This window comes from Crocodylus siamensis, chromosome 2 (assembly GCF_052110815.1).
Source record: "Crocodylus siamensis isolate JL-2025a chromosome 2, ASM5211081v1, whole genome shotgun sequence".
Lineage (NCBI taxonomy): Eukaryota > Metazoa > Chordata > Crocodylia > Crocodylidae > Crocodylus > Crocodylus siamensis.
In genome coordinates, this window is record NC_143396.1 from 193,393,641 (window position 1) to 193,415,430 (window position 21,790).

At 42.4% G+C, this 21,790-nt stretch overlaps 1 protein-coding gene across 4 annotated transcripts in view; it reads left to right on the plus strand.

The window, feature by feature from the left end:
* Positions 1–21,790, plus strand: part of USP47 (ubiquitin specific peptidase 47) — a 105,672-nt gene that overhangs the window by 76,325 nt on the left and 7,557 nt on the right. For all 4 annotated transcript variants that reach the window (XM_090032707.1, XM_090032706.1, XM_090032704.1 and 1 more), the window contains 10 exons: positions 2,988–3,100; positions 3,570–3,674; positions 5,833–6,040; positions 6,634–6,749; positions 7,530–7,649; positions 10,950–11,727; positions 14,610–14,785; positions 14,995–15,075; positions 15,663–15,778; positions 18,218–18,336. In XM_090032707.1, the coding sequence (XP_089888833.1) occupies positions 2,988–3,100; positions 3,570–3,674; positions 5,833–6,040; positions 6,634–6,749; positions 7,530–7,649; positions 10,950–11,727; positions 14,610–14,785; positions 14,995–15,075; positions 15,663–15,778; positions 18,218–18,336 (1,932 nt within the window). The remainder of the gene's footprint in view (positions 1–2,987; positions 3,101–3,569; positions 3,675–5,832; positions 6,041–6,633; positions 6,750–7,529; positions 7,650–10,949; positions 11,728–14,609; positions 14,786–14,994; positions 15,076–15,662; positions 15,779–18,217; positions 18,337–21,790) is intronic.

Here is a 21,790-nt window from a genome sequence, read left to right on the forward strand (position 1 = left end):
TAAAGGAACTGGCCGAGGTCATTGCAAGTCCCCTGGCACAGCTTTACGAGCACTCGTGGTGCTCTGGTGAGGTACCGGAGGACTGGAAGAGGGCCAACGTGGTCCCCATCTTCAAAAAAGGCAGGAAGGAGGACCCGGGAAACTATAGGCCGGTTAGTTTTACCTCGATCCTAGGCAAGCTGTTTGAGAAAATTATGCTGGCACACATCCAGGAGGGGCCAGCAGGGGACTGCATGCTTAGGGGCAACCAACACGGGTTCATCAGTTGCAGGTCCTGTCAGACCAACCTGGTGGCCTTTTACGATCAGATCACCAGATCATTAGATGCAGGGGTAGCAGTGGATATAGTCTTCCTGGACTTCCGGAAGGCTTTTGACACTGTCTCTCACCCCATTCTCATTAAGAAACTGGGGGGCTGTAGTGTAGACACCCACACAGTCAAATGGGTCACCAACTGGCTGGAGGGCCACACCCAGAGGGTGGTAGTGGACGGGTCCTTCTCGACCTGGAAGGACGTGGGCAGTGGGGTTCCGCAGGGCTCGGTCCTCGGGCCTGCACTGTTCAACATCTTCATCAGTGATTTGGATGAGGGGGTAAAAAGCGCCCTGTTCAAATTTGCTGATGACACTAAGATATGGGGGGACGTGGGCACACGAAGGATGCAACAGGCTACAGTCAGATCTAGACAGGTTACAAGGGAGGGCGGATGAGAATAGGATGGGTTTCAACACAGACAAGTGCAAGGTGATGCACCTGGGGGGGAACAACCGGCACCATACCTACAGGTTGGGGAACTTCCCTCTTGTCAGCACGGAGGCGGAAAAGGATCTTGGGGTCATCATTGACTCCAAGATGAACATGGGCCAGCAGTGTGGGGAGGCAGTCAGGAAGGCCAATCGCACCTTGGCATGCATCCACAGATGCATCTCAAGCAGGTCCAAAGAGGTGATCCTCCCCCTCTATGCGGCACTGGTCAAGCCGCAGTTGGAGTACTGTGTCCAGTTCTGGGCGCCACACTTCAAGAGGGATGTCGACAGCATGGAGAGGATCCAGAGGAGGGCCACTCGTATGATCAGGGGACAGCAAGGCAGGCCCTATGAGCAGAGGCTACGGGACCTGAACCTGTTCAGCCTCCAAAAGAGAAGGCTGAGGGGGGAATCTAGTGACCTGTTATAAACTAGTCAGGGGGGATCAGCAAGCATTGGGGGAGTCACTGTTCCCCCGAGCACCGCCAGGAGTGACCAGGAATAACGGTCACAGGCTGGCAGAGGGTAGGTTTAGGTTAGATATCAGGAGGCGCTACTTCACGGTCAGGGCAGCTAGGGTCTGGAACCAACTTCCAAGAGAAGTAGTGCAGGCTCCTACCCTGGGGGTGTTTAAGAGGAGGTTAGATGAACATCTTGCTGGGGTCATTTGACCCCAGTACTCTTTCCTGCCATGGCAGGGGGTCGGACTAGGTGATCTACTCGGGTCCCTTCTGACCCTAGAAACTATGAACCTGTGACTTGGGGTCATGGTTGACCACAAGATGAACATGAGCCTTCAATGTGATGCTGCGGCTAGTAAAGCAAGCAAAACGCTGGCTTGCATCCATAGATGCTTCTTAGGCAAATCCTGGGACATCATTCTCCCATTGTACTTGGTCTTGGTGAAGCCACAGCTGGAGTACTGCGTCCAGTTTTGGTCTCTATGATTCAAAAAGGATGTGGAGAAGCTTGAGCGAGTGCAGAAGAGAGCCACACACATGATCAGGTCAGGAAAACAGACCTTATGAGGAGAGGCTGAGAGCCATGGGGCTCTTCAGTCTAGGAAAGCGCAGGTTCAGGGGTGATCTGGTGGCCATGTTTAAATTTATCAGGGCTGCTCATCAGGATCTGGGGAAATATCTGTTAACCAGAGCATCCCAAGGGAAGACAAGATCAAACAGTCGTAAACTGCGCCGCAACAGATTCAGGCTGGACATAAGGAAGAACTTCTTTACTGTCTGAGCCCCCAAGGTTTGGAATAGACTGCTGCCGGAAGTGGTTCAAGCACCTACTTTGATTGTCTTCAAGATGCATTTGGATGCTTATCTTGCTGGGATCCTATGATCCCTGCTGCCTTCCTGCCTCTGTGGCAGGGGGCTGGACTCAGTGATCTTCCAGGGTCCCTTCCAGCACAAATGTCTATGAAACCTATTCATTTCTAAGAAGTCAAGGGATTTTCAGGCCTGTTGCAAGAAATATATGCCTTAGTTGAAACAAATATTTAAATTTGACTTGCAAGAGCTCAAATATTGTGGTAATAGGATACTGTCAGTTTAAGATATTTGTGATGCATAGATAAAATATTAAATCTTCAAAAAGAACACAAAAGTGATACAGTACTTGGAAATGATCAATATTGGTTCAGTCCCCCAATAAGAACTAACAATAACTCTTTGGTGTTTTAATCTGAAGTTCAGCAATACTTGCAATATTGATTAACATAAAATTATTTTGGTAAAGATTTGTTGTCACGCAGGTATATTAGATAGCGTTCCCCCAAATAATGATTTTCAGTTTTATAACCCTTTTGATATTATCTCTAGCAGTCTGCCTGACTAGGTCTAGTCCATACCTACCATGTGGTGACACATGAATTAATTTTTAAAGGTGACAAATGATGTATCCAATTCCCTGGAGCCTATGTGATAGTTGTAGATCAAGGAAGGTGGTTTAATTTTTAGGTGTTAACCATATTACATTGTTAACTTGGTATTGCTTGAGTATAGTGCCATTGTTAACTTGGTATTGCTAAAGTACAGTGCAAGGGTAAAGTCATGTTGACTTCAGCTCCATTTACACTTAAAAGAGGAACAGAGTGGATTCATGAAAAAGTAAAATAAGAAATGAAAGTTTGTGTTAGACTACTAGGGTGATGTTGCAAAGAGTGTACATAAAGTGCCTTAAAATTATACTGTATATCATTCGAATCAGAATTTACCTTCAATATGCTTTTATTGGTAGAATTCCTTGAAGCACATGAATATCCAGAGCACATTAAGCACCTGGTACAAAAAGAACGAGAGTTAGAAGAGCAAGAAAAAAGGCAACGTGAAATTGAGCGCAATACTTGCAAGGTTAGAATTCCAGTTTGCATAACATTGGATCTATAAATTTCTATATAAAAGGATTGAAAGCTATATTGCAAATGACTGCCATACCACAATGAGTCTTGTGGAATACAAATAATATGCTTTATTACAAATAACTCATTACAACTAAGAGTCTATATGCCTGAGTCAGGTATATAGTAGATGGCTAGCATTAATTTTAAACTCACATTTTTGTATTTGAATTGGAAGCCAGAGTAACAATATTGTATAATCAGCTGAATAACAGAATTTTAAACAAGTAAAAAAATGAAAAGTTAGTGTTTTATTGTAGTAACCTCTCTAGTTGAAATAGTATTAACCTTATGTTTTATATTTTGTTGTTTTAGGATAAGTAAATAACATATAAGCACGTTTCCATTTTAAAATATGTTGATTGAAAGTAAATTTGTGAGAGACTTGATTTATTCTTTTAATTGATGGCTTTACATTACAGATAAAATTGTTCTGCATGCATCCTGTAAAACAAATAATGATGGAAAATAAATTAGAAGTTCATAAAGACAAAACACTGAAAGAAGCAGTAGAAATAGCCTACAAGGTACTGTATCATTTATAACAATACAGTAAAACAGGCAGGTGAATTTTTACTGCATTTCCTTCATTATATACTTTCATGCTTATTTCTGTCTGTCCAGATATTTTTATACAGAGTAGCATTAGGCGTTTCACTTTTGTAACCTCTGACAAAGTTGCTGTTGATCATTATTATAAAGTATTGTCCCTAACTGAGTTTAACTGGAATGAGATGGTGCCTGTATTTTTAAAAAAGTAGTTTCACATGTTCCTATTATAAAGTTTACAGTTGTGTTTTTATCCCTATTATTCAGATATAAGATGGCCTCCCCCTTAATAATTAGATTCCTTATATGGAAAATTTATAAATTTGTTATAACTTTCTCTAATTATTGGAGATTTACCTTTGCATTTGTCCCACTCCCTTTGCACTGGTACTGCAGGTAAATAAATCTGAGGGGTCAGGTAGCCACTTTGCCTTCTGTCATCTCAACTTCTCCCTGCAGTCCCTTCCCCCCCTCCTTAGTGTCAGCCCCTGCTCTCTCTGAGCACATGGAAGGGAGGGGCGAATGTGAAAACATTGACCTTGAAGTAGACATAAGCAAATTACAAGTACCCAAAGACTTGGTTCATCCAGAATTGACACATTTCACCTTTTTTGAAAGTGCTGCAAGTTTTAGCCTAGGTACTCTATAAACACACTTTTTTTAGCAGCACTTTTGAAACCTACTTTAGATACAGTACAAACTATGTATGATGTTAGTTTAAAGCCAAAAGGCTCATGATGTGTCATATAGTTCATTGGGTTGGCTTCAGCAATCAAGTGTTTCAAGCCATGGTGGCCCCAGAGCTGAGTGCTGCTCTGTATATATGTATATTCCAGACCAGCATTCCCCGCACCTGCTAATTAGCCACATGTTCTTGTCATGAGTCCTAGGATCCTCCAAAAATGTATATGTAGATGAAATGCAGGGAAGTCTGGTCCACTTCTACTCATGGAGGGCAGGACCACAGTAATCATATGCGACAGGCTGAGAGGGGGTGACGGGTCCTGTTTGGTGATGTTAGCCAAGCACTTAAGGTTGGTGAAGCAACAGGAATCATTGGAAATGGGAGAGAGAGTGGGAGTGAAGAGGAAACCTAAATGTATTCATTGTAGTGGTTCACCATGACTTGAAGAAGAGGCTGTGCTGAGGGGGACTACGCACAATGGGCACTTTCATTTTATCTTCTTTGGGTATACTGCATTAACTTGTCTTTGTGGTAGGTTCCTATTAATATGTTTGCCCAATATATAACATGTTTTATAGTTATGTTCATGTTGGCTGTATTTAATCAACTTTATAGTAGGTTTCCATTACTGAGCACATGCTGTTTTTGGCTGCAGTTTAATGATAGACAATATGCTTAATGAGGTTTGCTTATATGCAAATATAATATAAGGAGCTTTTTCCCCACATGCTGGTAGGGATTGGGAGTGGGAAATCTCATCTTGTATTTGTGTAAACACGGTAATTTTTCCCAATTTCCACTGGTGAGTTTACTTTCATCTCTGTACTTTGAAGGAACTATGAAAATGTATAGTAAAATCATAATAAAACTGTAAAAAGAAATACTGATACATATGCAGAAGACAGTCTCATCATGAAGTCTTCTAACTATTTTATCAAATAGTAATTATTCCAAACTCCAGTCCACTCGAACATTTGAATGAGCTTAGAGTTAGGCTTCCGAATCAGAAAGTGGCAGTCGTGACCCCTAGATGCGCAACTCCTGTGAATACTCACAACAACCTCATTTGGAGTGGTTGTATCATGGGACTCATCCTTCCTTCTCAAAAAGGCTGAAGTAGCATTCTGTGCTTCAGTCTCTTTCCATGAGGAAAAGCAAGGGTTGTAGCTATTATGCCCTAATAACAGAAGGGGAAAGATCCTTAATATGAACCTTTGCATTTGCAGTGTTGTAATCTACACTTCCTGCCACATATCGCTTTAGCAAAGGTCATGATATTGGAAGATATTAAATACTTTGTGAGCAAAGAGTTTGGTATAGGAGAGGGACTGTTATATTATACTCTAAAAGCTGAATGTGCATGATTAGGATGTTCATGGAATATAGGCAAAATGTGTTTGTTGTTTGTGCCGTTTTTTTAAAAATACTGTGTTTCTGCAATTGAATTGCAGATAATGGATTTAGAAGAAGCTGTTCCTTTGGATTGTTGTCGTCTTGTTAAATATGATGAATTCCATGATTATTTGGAGCGATCATATGAAGGTGAAGAGGATACGCCAATGGGAATCTTACTTGGAGGAGTCAAATCAACCTACATGTTTGACCTACTTCTAGAAACAAAAAGACCTGACCAAGTTTTCCAGTGCTATAAACCTGGTGGTAAGGAGGAAGGCTTTACAAATGGCTCAATAAATAATGTATGGCCTACACTGGAAAAAAAACAACAAACCTTCTTCAGTGTTTAAAAAAAGTTTGTTATATGAATGTAGGAGAAAAATGATTTTTTTTCTTGTGGATTCTAGCAATTCCTGCAATTTTCAAAGCCTTTCTAATTCACAGTTTTACGTAGATGATGTTTTGCAGTATCAAAAGGATGGTCAGCATTTCTATATTGTCACCTATATGGCTTTCTTGCCCTCTTGACATTTAAACTGGTTGCCTGTTTCTGAGCCTAGAGAGTCCATTGGTTAGAGTGCTGGTAAGGTATGTTAGTTCTTGTAACCAGTAGCACACAGCTCAAATGACCAGGTATCTTTTACAGCTGGCTTGACTGGAGGCTGCCTGCAGCACAAATCTGAAACAGGGATTAAATTTACATCTCTGGATCCATTACAAGACACTTTAGCTGCTCAGTTACCTCACCTTCTGTACATTTAATTATATTCTTAAATAGGACATTAAAAGCAGTAAACTTTCGGAATTTTTTGTACTGACTCATCTCTCATTTTCTCCTTCTCCTTCTGTCCCCATAGAGGTCATGGTAAAGGTTCATGTGGTTGACCTAAAGACAGAATCTGTTGCTCCGCCTATCAGTGTCCGAGCCTATTTGAACCAGACAGTTACTGAATTCAAACAACTTATTTCAAAGGTAAAATTTTAATTCGTCAAGTTTTGAATTCTTTTGAATTATGAAAACTCAATAAAATATAAACATAAAGGATGAGAGCCTTGGATTGCTTCTTACCCTTCTTGCTGTGTAAAGCCCTAGAAATGTTGTCCAGCACAGAAAATAAATGTAATGGTGTATCGGAGTACTCATGCACAAATTCCAGTTAGTGTGTGCTGAATATGGGGACAACATACAATTCTGCAGAAGTGCTGCTCTTCTCTTTAAGTGGTACTGGATCCTATATAACATGTTTTAAGTATTAACTCTTTCTTGCATTAATTAGTATAGAAGGTGGTTAAAAAAACCCCAACCTACAGTTTTGAACTTGTTCACTTTTCAGGTTTGAAATAAATTTACTTCTCAGTTTTACTTTTAAAATCTGTACAAAAGGAGAGGTTTTGATTCATCTTATATTTAGCAATTAATGACTTATCCAGCTTTTTTAAAACTCATGTCACTTTGTTACTCAGACTTCATGCACAAGTGAATTGTATACCACTGATGTTCTCTTTTGTTTTGTTCTAAGTTTACCACTTTCTCTAATTTTATTACGAGTAACTTGTGTTCATCAATATAGAATAGAAAGGAGGAAATAAATAATTCAATATTCTCCTACCCACCACTCTCCCCCACTACCCCTTCATCATTTTCAATCAGCCAGTTTCATCATCCCAGGTTACTTTTTCCCTCATGGTTGTTTGAGAAATAGCATACAATTATTTATGAAAGTGTATGCAATTTTGTTTTGTTGCCTTGTAGGCTACTTACCTGCCTGCTGAAACAATGAGGGTAGTGCTAGAACGTTGCTACAATGACTTGCGTCTTCTCAATGTTGCCAACAAAACACTGAAAGCAGAAGGCTTTTTTAGAAGTAATAAGGTAATGTCTGTTCTTAAATCATTCTTTTCCAATGTGTTTATAACTGATACTAGTTACTACTAACATTTAGCATTCCATACAATAATAGTGTATATTTATGAGAGCCCCTCTACATTTGCAGATAAAGGTGCAATGGGATCTAATGTGCAGTCCACATGATGTTGCCTCCTGCCATGCCAGCAAGCTCCTTTAGCTGGGAGCCACCTCAGTTGAGGGGCACTCAGCTGCAGGGGTGTACCACACACCCCTGCAGGTGAGATGCAGCTGCTGTGATCTTCCAGCCCTGGTGGTTTGTGAAGCCCCTGGGGCTGGGAGATCAAAGCAGCTGCAGTCTCCCAGGCCCAGGGGTGTGTGAAGTCTGGGACTCAGGGTCCCTTAGTTGCAGATCTCTTAGCCTTGGCTTGGCATGGTGCACCTAACTGCAAGGGAGACCAAGCTACATATGCTAATTTAAAGCTTGATAGCAACCCTCTATTAAGTTAGTATGTATTTTCAAGGTCTAGCTTTATAACTGGTTGGAGCTTTTTATGGCATTGTAGTGGATTTAGGGTTGACTAGCTCACTCACAGTCCTCCAGTGTGCTTTTACAGGTTCACAGCCTCTAGTTATCACCTGCGCTGCTCCAGGATGGGCTCCCTCCCAGCAGGCTTCAGTCAGCATAAGTACTTTGCACTGTGCAAACTATCCACATGTGGTCTTCTCCCAGAACACCTGGTTTAGTCTAACCATATACACAGTCTCTGGTCAACTCCCAGGAGAAAGGCACTTTATGAATGGTCCTCAGGCAACATTGTGCTGACCTGCTGGCTTCTTCCCTTTCCAATCTCTGTTCCAGGCTGTCAGTGTCTCAGCTCTGAGCTCTTGGCTCTGTCTCAGCTCTCTGCCTATGTTGGTTCTCAGCCCTCCACTCCCAGCTGTCTGCCTGTCCAGGCTCTCAGCTCTTCACTGTCTTCCTGTCCTGGCCTCTTCCTCCTAGAAGTCTAACATTCTCCCTGAGGTCTCTCTTGAAGTCTCTCTATTGTTCCTTTCCCCAGGAGCCTTCTTAACTTCCTGTGGGCTGACTCATTATCTGGATCAGCTGGCCAGTCCTAGGCAGCCTGTAATCGGGTTTCACTGCTTGCAGCTGGTCTGTAGTCCTTACCAGCCTACAGCCTGCCACCAGACACCTTGAGCTGACAGTCTGCTACAGCATAATAAGTACTTTGCATATGTAGCTAGTCTCAGGGTAATTGTACAGTTAACCAGTTAACTGTGCAATACCTGCAACATGTAGAGGGGGCCTCAGTTTACTTCATTTTTTCCGAATTTTTATGTCATGCCTGGTTTGAGAGCTAGTAAATGTTATAGTATGAATAGTTATGGTTGTACACAAGACTAGATAGACATGACAAAGTAGAGCATGCCAGCATTCTGCAATGTAGTCAGTCCCTGAAGCCCAGTGTTAGTGATGAGAGGTTATAAAAACATCCTCAGCTTAGGGAACCAAAGGTGGTATGCATCTTGACAGACTGGTATATTGTGAATTGTTACTTCAGGCCCTAAACAGTTCCCATGCTGAGAGCAAGTACAGCTCTTTTTTAAATGTCTTGCTGAACTTAATACAAATGGCACGTTTTGGTTTTTAATCTTGCATCCAGTTTCTTTTAATGTACTAGCTCACCAAGGGAAGCCTTTATCAGTAGTAACTACTGTCATAAATATTTACTGTACCTTAAGTCAAGCAGTTCCGTAACTTCAATAGTATCCGTAGCATTGTCCTTACTACTTCAGTGATGGGACTTTAATTTGGCACAGGAAATCTGCACTTCTTCCATTTAACCACTTGTTGACTTTTGCTGCTCCTTGCCTCTTCCCAAACAAGCAGTCCCAAGTCTGGGGGAGGGGGGCAGGGCTTTACCCCAGTGTTCACTCTGCTCTGCTCCCAGGGGCTGCAGGGACTGGCTCTTAGAAGTGGCACATGGGGGAAGCTGCCCCCCACATGACATTCAAAGCAGTGCCCACTGGCTTTTCCTGCCACACAGGTGGGTGGCACATGCAGGAAACTCAAAGCCTGTGCAGCCAAGGCCTGCCCCAGTTCTTGGTGCCTTAGGTTTTAAATGCCATCCCACTTGGCCATCTGATCAGTGTGGGTGGGGATATCAAAAGCTGCAGGGTCAGGGAGGCTATCTGTGCTCCAGGTCCCAGTCTTGCAGACTTTAAATGCCCTGCCTCCCCTTCCACCTGCCCCCTCCCCCACAAAGGCCCCATGGGTTTTAAATGCTGTACATGCTGCCCATTTGCATTTGCACACAGTGATTTTTAAACTCAAGGCGGGTTGCCTGTTGACTGCCTGTCCCCTTTCTGGACAGAAGAGAAGACAAACCGTCACTTTTGGGCTTCCTTCAGGGTAGGAGTGGCCCAAGGAATAGTGCTGTAGAGCCTCCATCTGGGGAAGCCCCCTCACCTGTGCAGCTCTCTAACAAGGGGCTGGAACACAGTGTGCTTTCAGCTGTCAGGTTACAGAGGGATTTTGGGGGTGGGGGTCATTCTTGGATCAGTAGTGGTTTGTGAAGGCTTTGTTGCTCTGTGGCTGAGCAAAAGAATGGCATTGACTGATTCCAAAATGAGTTGCATCAAGCCCTCTTAATCAGAAGGAAGCACTGAAGGAAGTGAAGGTAACATCACTCTTTTTCCCCCCCTTCCGGTCTTTTGAATTTTAAGATGTAATTTAGTTATGGTATTGCTTGAATCATGTATATATTTAAAGGCTTGCAGTTTATTAAGCAATAGAGTAAATTTTAAGACCTAGGACTTAGCTTTCCAGGAAGTCAGTATCTGTCCTCTTCTTGTGTCTATCACAGATACAAATGCGTAAGTACTTATACTCACATCACATATGTAGGTTGTGTAAATTATACTGCATGTGTAATGCAGTATAATTCTTTCTGAATATTAGGGGAGTGCATTTTGAAGTGACATGCAAACTTTTTGTCGATAAATAAGGTTAATAGGGGCCTTGTCAATTCTTCTACAACATCAGTGATAATGCGATGAGATTTTTATTTTTTTACACACACACGCACACACACACACACACACACACAATTAAACAATTTAATTCTTGAGTTCTTGTTATTTTTATATTAAGTTTTTTCCCAAACTGGCATTTAAAAATGGGTCAGTTTTGGAATAGATTTTACATACTGCTGTTTTTTCTAATGCTTTCAGAATTTTATGTCTTTACTATGTATGGTATGTTGCTGTTTATAATTTTATTTAATAACATGGATATGTAGTATAACCACATGATTTTATGTTCAGGTGTTTGTTGAAAGTTCAGAGTCTTTGGATCGCCACCTGACTTACACAGATTCTCAGTTATGGAAACTTTTGGATCGTCATGCAAATACAATAAGACTGTATGTTTCATTACCAGAACAGTCTCCTGGATCTCAGTTTAAAAGAACAGTTTACCAGAAAGCTAGTGGAGATTCAGGTAATTTGGATGAAGTTTGTGAAAGAGTAAAAGGTTCTGTAGATAATATGAAATCGGTAGAGGCTATCCTAGAAGAAAGCACTGAAAAACTCAAAAGTTTGTCACTGCAGCAGCAGCAGGAGGGAGACAACGGAGACAGCAGCAAGAGCACAGAAGCAAGTGACTTTGAAAACATTGAGTCGCCTTTGAATGAGAGAGATTCTTCAGCATCAGCAGAACACAGAGAACTTGAAAACCAAATTCAGATTTCTGATCCAGAAAACTTCCAGTCAGAGGAGCGATCGGATTCTGATGTGAATAATGATAGGAGCACAAGTTCTGTGGACAGTGATATTCTTAGTTCTAGTCATAGCAGTGACACTTTATGTAATGTTGAAAATGCCCCCATCCCTTTGGCTAATGGACTTGATTCTCATAGTATCACAAGTAGTAGGAGATCTAAAGCAAATGAAGGAAAAAAGGACACCTGGGATACAGCTGAAGAAGATTCTGGAACTGATAGCGAATATGATGAAAGTGGCAAGAGTAGAGGAGAAGCGCAATATATGTACTTCAAGGCAGAACCCTATGCTGCAGATGAAGGTTCAGGAGAAGGACAGAAATGTAGGTATCAATTCCATTTTGTTCAGCTTCATTTAACTTAATACATTTAGCTAACAAACATATATGTTCTGTTGTCAGAAAAGTATTGAAACACAAATCAGCCTTTTTTGAAAATGCTTAAATATGGCAATACACATTATCATGTTCACTTGTAATTGTGACTTGACTTTACACAAACTAAATTATTGCCAAGTGAAGTCTCTCAGTGAAGAGCACAAGTACGTTTCAGCTAGTTTTCACATCCTTGAATATAATACCTGATGGGTTTTTTTGTTTTGCTGCATATTGAAAATAGGTTTTTTGGTGGAGGAGAGAACAGCATGACCTTTTTCAGCAAAGGAAAAAAATGTTAAATCATTAATGTTATTCTTTGTGCATTGTTTGCTCACAATACCACTACTATTTCTGTTTGAGCTACAATGTACTCTCAACAATTCTGAAACCATCTGTTGTTGTTTTGTTTTATTTTATTTTTTTAATTTTTGTAATTAAAGCAGAACTCAAAGGCCAAGGACACTTTTGATCTTTGGAGCTTTAGTATATATACAGCCTCATTAGCCCGAGAATAGTAGATCAGTTTTAGGTGTGTATTTGGATCCAGGTATTTTAACGTTATCCAGGCTTTTCATATTTTGTAAAACACATGATGATATTCCTGTGTCTACTTTTTTAAAATTATGATTATCTTTTATATGCATATATCATAAAATGTGAAAGCCACAATTAAAGAAGTTTAATCATAACTAATGCAAAAATCTAAACCAGAGTTCTTTTCTCTAACATAAATTGGGAATCTTCAAATTTATGAATAGGGACAAATAACAGAAGTATTAATTTTAAATTGTATGAATTGTTACTTTTGAAGGAAAAATACCTATTACCTAATGCAGCAGCAAAATAATTTTGAACTATTGGAGTTATGTTTCTTTCTTGGAATAAGAAAATTGCTCTTTTTTAATCAGAGACTGTTTACTAAACTGTTGAAAGCATCTTTCTAGTCTCATTCCACTTCACTGTATATTTTGTTACTTCCATTTTAACATTGTAAACCTGCACATTCCCACGAAATAGTGTGTTATCAGAAATTTAATTCGAGTTGTAATTTTACACAAAGATTTAAGTTGAATTAATAACATCATTCTTTGCTTTTCCTCGTGTGTAATGATAAAGTCTAGGTTCTTGCACGAGGTCAGATCCTTACATTGTTGCAGGTCATGGAGTCCAGTGCTGGTGTAACAATATACCAGCTGAGGATCTGTCCAAGAAAATAATGTTTTTATCTCTGAAAGTAAGAGGACAAATCCTGCTTCTCTTAATTATTTACCAGTTTCACCTGATGTCAGTAGGAATGCTGTTTGACCATGTTGTATTTAGTCTTCCCTTCTGGCTTATGTGGAGACAGGTTTTCATTCCCCAGCAGGGTTGGATCACCAAAACACCTCATTTTCCCAGACCCTCTGTACCCATTACCATGCTTTTATGGAATGATAGACCCTTCCCCAGATCCCAGCTCTTAAATGGAAGGACAAGGAGATACCTATAAAACACAGAGCCCCTTGATTCAGTTCATATGAGGGAATATGGGTCAGGAGAGGGGCTGAGGCTCCCCTAGAAAAATGAGCCCTCCAAATCTTGTGGGGGGTCAGGTAGTAGTAGTTCAGACACCTTTTGGGGCAGAGATTTCCCAGGTCCTCCCTTGCATGAGGGATGGATGGGGAGAGGCAGTAGACTTGGTTAATCAGTCTGCTGGAGCATGACAATTACCATATTCCAGCAACCTTCTGCGTCTCATGTATCATCATCCCTGCACTTAAAAATGGTGGCAGGGTCACTTGAACTAAAGCCCGTTGAAAGAGCTTTAGTTCAAGTGCCCCTACCGCCATTTTTAAGCACAGGGATGCTGATATACAAGATGCAGTGGCACTTTAATTAAAGCAGCTCTCGGAGCTTTTCTTCTAGAGCGACAGGCCACCAGATCTTGGTGCACTTGGTAGAGTGCAAGTGAATGACTCACTCTGTCACCCGAACTATTTTTATCCCTTTTACTTCTACAGCTGCCTTTCAATACTGCCCAACGCCTCCTTCCATACCCTCTTCCTTAATCTCTTTCCTTTCTCTGCAAGAATGTCCATATGTAACTTAATTTTTAAAAATTAATCTGTTCATCGTCTGAACTTTCCTACAGTCCTTGGTGTTTTTCCAAAATTAAACAAATAAAACCTGATACAGGCAGATAATAACAAAATGCCTTCTTCCTTCCTGAATTTTCTCCCAATGTTCTGCTGTACAGTGATGCTATCTAGGTGCATCTGAGGTCCTGTGCCTGCTTAATTTGAGACTAGGCAAGTATTTCAGGGTTAGATTTTGAAAGGCTTCTATTTCACGAGTGATGAAGGCACAAAGTTGAGTACCTAAAGGACGTGATTGTTTTTTAAAACATGACCTGGTGTATGTCTAAGCTTCCTATCTGTAAAATGGAGATGATGATCTCCTTCACTGGGGTCTCAATATGCAAACATTTTTAAGGTTACTAAAGATTCTACCTCTCTGTACTATGAATTGTCAGTCACTTTAGGGGGTTACAGTAATAGCTCCTTTAAAGCATCTGCCCTGCCAAAATGCTGGGCTTGGTTGCATGCAGAGTGGGAGCAAGTGGGCTTCTTTCTTCGGTAACAGTCCTGGGTAGGCAGAAATGATAGACAGAAGCACCTAGGATAGATAAAATAGCAATGGGGGTCTGGTTCATCATTTAGACTGCTAAGCACTGACAGTTCAAGTAACTCTTTAATAAGTACATGAATTTTTTTAGCAGAGTAGGCAAAATCTGTATCCTTTGCAGCACAATGTACTGATTCACTTCTGTGGGATTTTTTTGGTCTTAGGGTTGATGGTGCATGTTGACAAAAGAATTACACTGTCTGCTTTCAAGCAACACTTGGAGCCCTTTGTTGGAGTTCCATCCTCTCACTTCAAGGTCTTTCGCGTCTATGCCAGCAATCAAGAGTTTGAGAGTGTTCGGCTGAATGAAACACTTTCATCATTTTCTGATGACAACAAGGTTTTTAAACCATGGTTTTTAATAACAATGTAGACTGAACTGTATAGATTGGGTTATGTTTTATGAATTGGCAACTTCTGCATGTAAATTGTCAGATAACATTCATGACTTCATTGAATCTTTGTTACATTGGTAGTGTTATGTAGTGTTTAAAAGGAAATATCTTTTTGCCTTTAATGTTGCTTCTAACAGAACTTTTTAATTTGTAGATAACTATTAGACTTGGAAGAGCACTTAAGAAGGGGGAGTATAGAGTCAAAGTGTACCAGCTTTTGGTAAATGAAACAGAGGTGAGTTACCTTGTATATTTTTAAGTCTAAAATTTAGGCCTGAGGAAGGGCAACTGAAGGGCATAAAGCCAGAAACACTAGACACTTCCTGAAATGTAGGTAAAAGCAGGGGAGATGATGTCACTGCCAGTACCTGGTCATTACAATGACAGAGAAGAAATTGGTTAATATATGCACAGTGTGTCCTAAGTCAAGGACCATAGTTCACTACAGAAGAAGACACCCTCCCCCCCACAAGTCCTTGCCAATGTGGTGTAGGGGAGGAAATTTCCTTCTTGACCTTCATTTGGTGCTCTCTCTGACCTTGAGTGGAAGATCAAGACAATCTCTGCCTCCTGAGTTTCCTAAATATCAGCAGGAGCGTGTGAAGTCTATAACAGCCTTTGATAGCACTAAGTTTATCTTGAATCAGTTTAGAAGAGGAGCCTGCTCACAAACAGTTCTTAACTATTATTTTTTATGTTTGTTGATTCTAGGCCTATAAATTGCAATACATGTGCCCCTTCCTTTTTATTTCTCCCCCATTTCTCCCTCTCCCTCCCCCCAAATTAACTCTAATTCTGATCCATTCTTATTTATGTTCGCAGCCATGCAAGTTTCTTTTAGATGCTGTTTTCGCTAAAGGAATGACTGTTCGGCAGTCAAAAGAGGAACTACTCCCTCAGCTCAGAGAGCAGTGTGGGTTGGATCTAACCATTGACAGGTAAAGGACAGTGAAATCAAGGCTGAAATTGTTATGTTAAAGGCAGCTTTTAAAAAGTACTTTATTTTGTAGGTCTCAGAAGCCAAGGGGATCTGCTACAAATATTGAAACCCTTCCCTCAGAAACCCTTTCTGTCAGAAAATATTAATATAATCAACAAACTAATTTAGGATTTTTTGGAACAGCAGTAAGTTGTGTTTATATCCAAACTGAATATCAAAGATTAGACCGTGATAAAAGTTTCTGCCAGGATTGGTGTTTATAAGGAAATACCTTTGTTTGCAGTGCCTTATTTCCAGAGGATATTGGATCACATCTGATTTGCAGTTCAGTTTTGGTACCGTCCTATTGTCTAGAAATGTTATTTGTTCTAAGAAACAGTACTTCTTGAAAAAGAAAAAAATGCACTGTAAAGACCATTGCTGCTTACAGAAATGAAAAAAAAACCTAGTGCTTTACTTTCAGCTTGATGCATCCTGCGCCGATTTCAGCACATGCCCAAAAGAGTTTGATCTGGCTTGCCCAATGTCTATATAGATCACGCACTTACTTCACTGGGTCTTTTTGGCACTTTTATCTAATAGCAGACTGAGTCAGCTATTGGATAAAAGTGCCAAAAAGCCCTGCTGAAGCACCCAATCTATATAAACGTTGGGGAGCTGGATCAAACTAATGTGCTTCATCTTCTGGTAAAGTGCTGCAATCTTGTTTTTTGTTTTACTTTGTTTGGGGGGAGGTGCTTCTTGGGTTTTTTGGGGGATTTTTTCATGCCTGTCAGCAGCCCATGAGTTTGAGTCTCTCTGAGATACATCTCCAGAACATTTTAGTGGATCATGTCCTCTGGGATACCTCTGAAAGATTCTTCCCTTAATTTTCCATGTACTTTTTAGTCTCATTTCTCAGGGCAAGATGGGACTAGACCAGTGGTGCCCAACCTTGTGCCTCTGAGGGTCAGAAGAGTGGCATGGGGTGGGTCTGTGGGCTGGATCTGGCCCTGTCCGTCCCCAGTCTGACTTCTGCACCACCCAGTATGGTCTGCCAGCCAGATCTGGTATGCAAGGCCATGTTATCCAGCCAGTGGGGCTCCCCATGGGTCTGGAATTTCAGCAGCAAGGAAGTGGCGATTAACACTATAACTGTTCCTCTGCTGCCAAATTTCCAAGCCCTTTGGGAGCTCTGTGGGCTGGATGACACCACTGCACAGGCTGAATCTTCCCCACAGGCCAGCAAGCTTGTGCCCGTGCAGTCAGGTTCCCTCTAAGGTGCGCCCATGCATGGCTGCACACAACTAAAAGTGCAGCCACATGCAGCCTTTTCAAGGCTGCACACCAGGAGAGGCTTGAGCCAGAGCCTGGTGCGGGCTCTGAGGAAGTACTCTGCTTCCCCACATCAGAGCCAGGGAGTGGAGCACTTCCCCGGAGCTGGCAGAGCCCACACCAGCTGCCTGGGCCAGCCTCCATCTCTGCCTTGCCTCGCCTCGGGGAGGAGCCACTGCCTGCCTGGAGTGAGGCTCCACTGGCACAGCCTCCGGGGGCATGTCCCACACTGTCCCTGAGCCAGAAGAACCTCACTGGGGCAGGCAGCGGCTCCTCCCTGAGGTGAGCCAAGGCAGGGATGGAGGCTGGCACTGTTGGCTTTGCCAGCTCTGGGGAAGTGCTTCACTCCCCGGCCCTGATGTGAGGGATCAGAGCACTTCCCCGGAGCTGGTGGAGCCCGTGCCAGGCTCTGGCCACCGGCCCCAGTCCTTGACCCTCGGCTCCAGCCTCCAGTGACTGGCCCCTGGCTCCAGTCCCCGGCGTCCAGCCCCTGGCTCCTGCCTCCAGCCACGGCCCCCAGCTCCAGCCTCTGGCCCCGGCCTCCAGCCCTCAGCCCCCTTTGGTAAGTGTCCCATGCCGGACCAAGGCGATGCACTCATGGACCGAGGCGGCTGCTCCTTAGAGGGAGCATTGCATGCAGTAGTCAGATAGCTAGAGGAAGCCCTAGAGCAGCAGTTCTGAACCAAGGGTATATGTACCCCCAGGGACTATGTTAAGTCTCACCAGGGGGTACGTGAGATATATTTCATATATTATCTAACGCAGGTTGAAAGGCCTAAAAAATTAATTTCCCATTGAAAGGGGGTACATGAAGTCTCACTGTGAGACCAAGGGGTACATTGACTGAAAAAGGTTCAGAACCACTGCCCTAGAGGATGAATTTTACATGTTGCAGAGGAAAATTCTTAAAACCCCTGGATGAAGAGAATCCTCTGCTTCTTAACATTGTTCTAATAGACTTCTAATATTGTTAGGTGAAAGGTTCATTTCTACATGCAGGCCTCTGAAGTGAGTGGTGGTATCTCTTTTAAATAAAGTCTTCAGACCTTGAATTTTAATAGCCAAAATGAGTACTGTCTATTAATAAAAAAACTAATATTTTCTTAAATATGTTTGTCTGTAGGTTTCGCTTACGAAAGAAAACCTGGAAGAACCCAGGCACTGTGTTCCTCGATTATCATGTTTATGAAGAAGATATTAATATTTCAAGCAACTGGGAGGTCTTCCTAGAAATACTTGATGGTAATAACACAAATACATTTTTTGGAGTTAAAATACACAGTTGAAATGAATCAAAATTAATTCTACCTTCAGGTTGTACTAGGACACCTTTGAATTAGTTGTTGTTTTCCATGTATAGAATCTATTTTGCAAGGGGGATTATCTGAAATGTATGTCCCTATCCCCCTCCCTGCAACTGCTGTGTTAGAGAAAGCAGCAGTGCGGGGGTGAGGCACCAGACCCCTGACCCTTGCTCATCTATCCCCTACTATGTGCCCTTCTGCCACATGCATGTGTCTGCCCTGCAGCACCCTGCCTACCCGCTCCATCTTGCTCCCTCCCTACTCTTCTCCTTCAGCTTGTCGGGGTTTGAGGGGGGAGTAGGGTACCTCACCACCTGCTCTCCTCTGTCCTCCTCCCCCCCTTAGCTTTTGCTGCCACTCTGCTCCAAGTCATGGCACTCGACAGTAGCCATGGCCTAGCTCACCCTGGCCAGGGGAAAGCAGCAACTCCCAGCTGCGAAAGGTTGGGGCTGGAGGAACCAGAGCTGGAACAGAAAGTTAAGTGAGGAAGGGCCCTCATTTTTAGATTCAAGTAAATATAGTAAAGAAGTTCTTGCTATTTTTATTCTTAATTCACAGAATCCTTCAATATAATAGCACGTTCTTTGCTGAATGTGTTACTTTCATTGGAGCATACATATTATACTTGTTATAAGATGGGTAAAACAGCACCTTTAAACTACAAAATAATTTGTGTACTTTGAAGCTGAGGCATCAACTTTGTGCTTCATGTGGCTTTGTAAATGGACAAGAAAACTTGAAAGCCCAGACAACATCTGTTTGCCCATCTAGTCCATGATAATTAACAAGAATAATCATATATGACTTGCCCAAAGGCAGCAGATGGGTAGACTTCTGTAAGATGGGGGACAATGAGTTTTGCTTCCTCAGTCATAATGAGAACTGCAAAATGGAAGAAACATGGTTTGCCTTTGTAGATTTCTGTGAAGCTGTCTCATACCTGTGCATTTCTCTGATCCTATTTTTGAAAGCTCAGCAAGTTTTTGGGCAGTTCCTTTGCAAACTTATGTCTGTGTCTGAGATGCATGTAGCTATAGTGTCATCCTCACTGTCATTGTGGCTATGCCCGAAGTTTTAGAGTTGGTTCCATTACAAGTGGTTACTTTGAGTTGAATATTTTTTTTCTTCTAATTGATGTTTCATTAGGTTTGTTTTCAGTCAGGGAGCAAACATTTTTTTTGGATCTAGCTAATTTTACTAGGGGTGCACTGATAGATTTTTTGGGCCAATACCAGTGGCTGATTATTAACAAGGCATATTGGCTGATACTGATCCAACTGCTGATATGCAGCCTGGCATCTAGGAGAGCAGCGTCCAGCTGGTAAGTCAGTTGGGGGGAAGGGGCAGGGTTGAAGGAATGGGTTGGGGGCAGATTGAGGCCCCTGCAGTGAGGGAGAGAGTGGTACTGGGGCTGGGGCTGGGACAGGAAACTGAGTCATGAGTGACTCAGCTGGGAGGCATTTGGGCGGGGGTCCTGCTGTGCATGCCTGGAGGAAGGCATGGGGGCATGTACCCCCAGGATCTGCATGGGGGGGGGGGGTTCTGGCAGCTCTGGGCTCAGGGAGGGCTGGGCCACGACTGCTCTCGGGCGGGGGGGTGCTACAGGGGTCCAGTAGCCCCCCTCCCAGCACCACCACTGCCTGGCCTAAGCGCAGCTTTGGCTCAGCCCCCCTGCCAGGAAGAGTCTGGCACTGCCCCTGGCCCCAGCATGCAGTAGGCAGCCTGCGCTAACCCCACACACCAATCCTGGGGGCATGCACAGCAGCAGGAACTACCCTCCACCCCCCAAACAAGTCACTCATGGCTCAGTCCCCTGTCTTGGCAGGGCAGTGCCTGCCCCAGCCCCACTCCCTCCCTCATTGCAGAGGCCTTGGTCTGTCCCGCCCTCCCCCCTGCCCCCAATAGACTTACCAGCAAGATGCTGCTTTCCAAACTGCCAGGCTGGCCACGTGCATGCTGTGATTGCATGCATACACATGGCATTTTTTGCCCACATCAGCGAAAAAAGCCAATTGCCAATAATGTCAATTTTCTTTGTATTGGTGCAAATACAATATGGACTGATATATTGGTGCACCTCTACTTTTTACAGTTTCCAAATGAAAGAGAAACACGTGCCTTTTCTCCATCAAAAAGTCAAAACTTTTAAACATGTTTCTTTTCCCCATTTTTCATAAACATACTTTGAAAAGGATAGAAGAGGAGCCCACTGGTGAGCAGTAGACACTTAGCATGGGGGACACTGAGGGTGACTACTCACTGAATTGGACAGAACAGAGACTTTTAACCTGTGTCTCCCATGTTGCAGACAAGTGCCTTAGTTTGTCAATTATTCTGGGGTTAATGTTTCTAATTTGTACTAGAAACTTCCTTTCTTGGCTTGAGAAATCATTCCTGAAGAAAACTGTATCAAATGGGATTTGTGCCCATGAAGTATTGTTATTTTTCAGCAGATCTGTTGTGGGGAAAAGTACCCAGCTTATTCTAGCATTAAGTATGCAAGTGCAATCTAAATTTTATTTCTTTATGTGAGCTTTTATTTTTGGTCTGACAATGTTTGTTTATTTTGATTAGCCCATTGCTTTGAGTTTAGGGCTTGGAAACCAAATTAAAGGAATTTTTTTTTAGTGAACTATCTCTTGGACTGATGGTCAGAATACCCGTGCCTCATCCACATGGTCCAGTTTCTAGCCACAGCCTTCATGTTTGACCATCAGAGATCACTTAAGCTCTGTGCATCTGCTCAGCCTCTGTAAAATGTGTGATAATTCATTACTTGCTGGCTGAGGCAGCTATATACTCTGTTCAGTATAACAGAGAAGTCTATAAAATTGTATTCAGTGAAAAAATGTATATGGTATACTGTGAATGAAACAGTCCCCAACACACTGATTGTATGGCAGGGGGAGAAGCAACATTAACAGCTGCATGTGTCCACTGTCCATCCAGAGCGATGAATACCCTGGAGGTTTTTAAGAGGAGGTTGGATGAACATCTTGCTGGGGTCGTTTGACCCCCAGTATTATTTCCTGCCATGGCAGGGGGTCGGACTAGATGATCTACTCAGGTCCCTTCCGACCCTAGAAACTATGAAACTATAATAAGGCCAGAGCCCTATAAAAAATAAAGAAAAAAAAGGGTAAATCTTTGTCATAAAGCATGCACACACAGGGCAGCAAAATAAAGATTATGCTGGCAGCGTTAGTTTTGCTTGTTGTATTGTCTGTATAACAAGAGCTTTTGATGGAATAACTTATTACATCAATCCATACTAACCAGCTCATGGGAATGCCACGTTGTAGCCTGCTGGACTGCATGTAGACTCATCCACTCTCAGTCCAGGGTTAACAAACTTAAACTACTCAGATTTGAAATATACAATTCTTTCCTTC